This window comes from Sinocyclocheilus rhinocerous, unplaced genomic scaffold, assembly GCF_001515625.1.
Source record: "Sinocyclocheilus rhinocerous isolate Xijiao unplaced genomic scaffold, SAMN03320098_v1.1 scaffold1600, whole genome shotgun sequence".
Classification (NCBI taxonomy): Eukaryota; Metazoa; Chordata; class Actinopteri; order Cypriniformes; family Cyprinidae; genus Sinocyclocheilus; species Sinocyclocheilus rhinocerous.
Window position 1 is genome coordinate 676316 of NW_015665129.1, and position 5212 is coordinate 681527.

The 5212-nt window shown below is 38.7% G+C and overlaps 1 protein-coding gene across 1 annotated transcript in view; it reads left to right on the top strand.

Moving 5' to 3' along the window:
• The first annotated feature begins 658 nt into the window (after positions 1–658).
• Positions 659–5212, top strand: part of LOC107731293 (adenosine receptor A1-like) — a 9071-nt gene continuing 4517 nt past the window's right edge. Inside the window, exon 1 of the mRNA XM_016542355.1 lies at positions 659–1708. Within this exon, the coding sequence (XP_016397841.1) occupies positions 1368–1708 (341 nt within the window). The 5' untranslated portion in view covers positions 659–1367. The remainder of the gene's footprint in view (positions 1709–5212) is intronic.

The following is a 5212-nucleotide window of genomic DNA, read 5'->3' on the forward strand; positions in this document are numbered from 1 at the left end:
TTTTATTTGATATTTTTGTATGTTCACATTTTGCTAAAAGCTTCATTCATCTATTTAAAGGCAGGTTACACTGAGACAATTTATATAAAAAATGACTTTCAACAATGAACCTACAAAGATAAATATTCAGTGGAGTAAAGACAAGTAGGCCTGGTCTCCTCTGTTTAAAACTTAAACATCAAAAGGACCTTGCAAAGTGTGTCATACATAATTTTGTTTTGCTTTATTAGACTGTCTTCGTTTGTGAGATAACTGGAGCATACTGTGATTTTTTTTAAACTGATGTCTCAGCTGGCACATTAAGCTTATCGTAGATTATTAAACCTATTAGTTTCCTTGAAATGTTGCAAATATATTTCTTATTACATTTATATATTCATGGGGCGTCTTTGAGTGTTTAAATAGTCACTGCTCATCAGGCACTGTCACCTCCTACTCCCCTCCACTCATGGTGCAATGCTGTCTCATATCTGTAGAGCAGACTAATATTACACGAAACACTTGGGCACGGTCAGTCCCACTTTTTATCCCGAGCGTCTAAGTTAAATGCTCACTTAAGACAAATACAATGACGAGAAAAGGAGTTCGGGCTCTCTACAAAAGAAAGTAGCGAACGCAGGTTGTCCCTCAGTCATTCTCAAGGAGGGAACCAAAACAGACGGCGCGGTGTTTGGGATAGTGTTTTTTCTCCTGTCAAAGGAAAACGGAACGACCTTTTGTTTTGACATTTTCAAGAATCTACACGGGTTAGTTGGACTTCTTTTGCTCCCAAAAGTGTTTTAAATTGCTAACAGGGCGAGTATGGGTGAGACAAAGGGCTCTACCCATCGACGGCTATTCTGGGGCAGCGCATAGCTCACGAGAGTGCTGAGTGAGAACGACCCGCGCTCTGGACAATATCTGGTTTCACATATCCAAGGAACAAATATGGTGCGTCTTTTAATTTATTTTCCGACTCATTGGACATCTAGAGAACTGCCTGACAGTTGTAGGTGACACGGATACATTTATTTGAACGATTTTGGGAAGAATAAGTAGCGCGCGCATCTCTCGCACGAGCGCAGGTGGACCTAATGAAGAGGCGCTAAAGTAAACGAAATGAAAACGCGAAAAACCCAGCGATATTTTCAGCTGAATATTTTGTAAGTCACTTCTGTGGTTTTGTGGGGTTTATTCTTCTCCCGTTCGTCCATTTCCAACTGTAAATAGGCATGTGTGGAATAAGGCTGCTCTTTTGAGGAGCAGCGCATTAACGGGGGGATTTTTCTCTGGACTACTACAGTTAATCAATTTACACATCACTTTCACTTGAAACCCCATTGCCGCGTGGATATTCAACGTACTATCGATTCCCGTCGAGTGGAAGAATGCCTGAGGACCTCTACGCGGCCAAAGCCCTCTACATGTGCATGGAGGTGGTGATCGCCGTGTCATCCGTGATAGGAAACGTGATGGTGGTTTGGGCCGTAAATATTAATAGATCGCTTAGAGATACTACGTTTTGCTTCATTGTTTCTCTGGCGCTCGCGGACATTGCAGTAGGAGCGCTGGTCATACCACTGGCGATAACTATAAGTATCGGACTCCAGACTCACTTCTACAGCTGTCTGCTGGTGGCGTGCACGGTACTGGTTCTGACCCAAAGTTCTATCCTCGCCTTGCTCGCTATAGCCATCGACCGATACCTGAGGGTCAAGATCCCAACCAGGTAAAGTTATCATTCCCTCATTCCCTCATTCCATCTGGTGTTCCTGTGCTGTAAGAAGTAAATACACCTTTACTTATATGCTACTGTGCATTATGTTGTCATACAGCCTATATCACACATGCACATTAAGGTTTTTCTTTCGTTTGAGGACGTACTTTATATATTGTTTTTATACTGAGCTAATGGTATTTTCATCCTCTATAAGCCTACCACAAACATAACTTTTTTGTATTTTTAGAGATTATTCCTGGTGGTGATTATTGGCTGTTCCCCACAAAACATGATCCATCCACCAATCCTTATACATATTGTGTCTATACTGTCTATGATCCAACTATAGGCCTATATTGGCAAAAGTATTGGGACACCCCCTTCTAATGAAAAGGTTTGACTACTTTAGTAATTTCCATGAGTACAAATCTTAATGTTTAAGCATATAATGATATTCTAGGGAATTGTATGCTTCTAAATTTATAGCAACAGTTTGGATAAGTTTGCATCTGTGTATAAGGCAAGGTTAAAAAAATGTTGCTATAACATTAGAAGCACACAGTTCCATAGAAGATCATTATATGCTTAAACATTAAGATTTGTACTCATGGAAATTCCTAAAGTAGTCAAACCTGTTCATTAGAAGTCGGGGTGCGCCGATCCTATATTCAGTATCGGTATCGCTTCGATACTGGCATTTTCTGCTGGATCGGGTATCAGTCAGACGAGACCATATTCTGCCTATACTATTCTGTTATTGTTAAGCCCCACGAAAGCCACAAAAAAAAAACCATTATAAAGCACAATAAAGTTTTCGCGCACTATATTTCAAGTGTTCTGAAGCCGTTCCATAGTTTAATGTGAGGTACAGATGAATATTTACCCAAGTTAAGTTCACATAACTCTTCGCTCTGCTGCGCTGTCTGTCATCCTCCATTCAGCATTCAAACTGCGTGTCGAGTTCGGTTACTACAGTCAAAAAGATGAACTATCTCCAAGATTATTAAATGTTCCTAATATTATACTTGATCTGTAAATAAAGATAAATGATTTAGCATTAGACTTGTGCCGGTTTTCGGTAATGCGATATATCACGGTAATGAATATGCACGGTATTGTTATCGTGGGCACTTCTAAATACCGTGAATAATTATATATTACAAATTATTTAGAATTTTGAATGCATTTTAAGAATACTTTTCCCGTCAACTGGTCAAAATGCACAACACGGCTGTATGCTGCATGAAAGACGCCTGTGCACTCTGACGTAAACAAGCGCGGACGAGAAGCACATGGTGGAACACGTGAGAGACGCTCTGGATGAAAGCGCACTTTCACTCTCTGACAGCAGATGGCGCTAAACTGCAGAGCACAGATTTAATACACTGCACATTATTATCTCTTCACTTTGTGCTTTGAACTTCATCATGCGGAGCGCTGTGCCTGCGCGCTGTGATTCCGTGTTGCTTCAAGCGCATCATTCTGCGCACGGGATGCGCATAAGCGCTTTGTGCCGGTCTGTATTGGAGCCTTTTGTATTATAATACTTTTGCGCAATGAAAGATTATTAATTGCCTTTCTTGTTCGTCTTATCTATCATATGTTGCTGCAACATTGCTGTGCTATATACATTTAAAATAAATGTCTTTTAATTTATAATACGTGACCCTGGACCACAAAACTAGTCATAATTCTCAAATTGGGATTTATACATCATCTGAAAGCTGAATAAATAAGCTTTCCATTGATGTATGGTTTGTTAGTATAGGACAATATTTGGCCGAGATACAACAATAAGATTTGAAAATCTGGAATCTGAGGGTGCAAAAAATAAAAATACAGAGAAAATCGCCTTTAAAGTTGTCCAAATGAAGTTCTTAGCAATGCATATTACTAATCAAAATTTGTTTTGATATATTTACAGTAGGAAATTTACAAAATATTTTCATCAAACATGATATTTACTTAATATCCTAATGATTTTTGGCATAAAAGAAAAATCAATAATTCTGACCCATACCATGTATTTTTGGCTATTGCTAGAAATATACCTGTGCTACTTAAAACTGGTTTTGTGATCCAGGGTCACATATATGTTTATATATAAATATATTACTTGTTTTTCATGAATGTATTTTACAACAATACAAAATTTTGCTACATTTTAACTGCAAAAATTTGAGTCCTACACTTATTAACTTTTATTTGTACCCCACTAAATAATGTTTTTTTTTTTCACTAAAAGTTTAGTTTTTATAAAATTAGATTTTATAAACTCATGATTTTGCTAGAGTAACTTTTCCTACCGAATTGTCCACTAACCTAGTTTATAATAGCATTTTTGTCATAGATTATGGTTATAAATTTCTTTCGTTTGTTATTTTTCTTATAATGAAGTTGTCTATATTTAGTAGATTGTGTGTAACACACAAAAGAGTGACGATCAGGTCAACACCAAGCGGAAACCTTCCGGTCTCTCTCGTGAAACCAACACGGAAGTGACTAAAACTGCAATTCTCGACTGGCCGCTAGAGGCTGGCTCCAAAAGGGAGTTAAAATGTTAAAATGCCCAACTTTACAGCAGAAAAAAAATATGTTTACAGCCTGGTACAAAAAGTGGGTTTGGTCTATATAGCTAATTTTGCCCTTCATGACAACTGTGAGGGGGTGAATTTATTTATAACTAATCTGTTTAAATTATAGTAAGCCTTAAAGTTCTGCGTAATTAAGGGTGTGGCCACTTGAGTGACAGGCGGATTGCCGCTGCTGTCACCACCGTCGGGCTGGGCGGGTGTGGTTTCAGCAACCAGCTCCCGCCTCTTTGCCCATTTTCGATTATCCAGGAGTGACGCGCGGTGACGCGCTGCCAAGATTGGCCAAGTTGGCTCCGCCCACTTTGAGCTTCAAAAACGTTCTTTAGAAACCTACGGGTGACGTCACGGACACTACGTCCATGTTTTTATACAGTCTATGGTCAGTACACATTGAGGTATAGAAATTCTACACTGATTTTTTTTTTAAAACTGCACTGGTATCAGATCGGTATAGGCAGATACTCTTTTTGTCTTATTGCAGCTTGTCTCTGTTCTGGACTTGCACAAAATGCGTTGCAAAGCAATCATTTTCCAAAATTTCATTTATGTGAAAATATGAAGTCAAACGTCCGTTAACACAGGCCAGAGACGCTGAAGACGGACGCAAAGAGAAAAATCACTCACTGTTCAGGATGCAGGAACTATTGGAAGAAAATCCAATGATTTGGGTATTTATATGAATGTTTCTGAGGGGAACTGACTGTCTTCAGAAAAGTTTAGATGGTATCTTCTTTTCATCTCGTCTCTGTATAATTCACATTAAAGCAGTGTTTCAGCACAGTGCTGCTTTGTTTACAGCGGTAACCAAGGAAACGCTGTATCTGGTGTTCCAGAAAAAAAAATTTTCACATCAAAAGCTGCAAGACAGCCCACAATTCAGCAAACATTTCAGAAACAAATCAAAGAAAAAATAAACAAA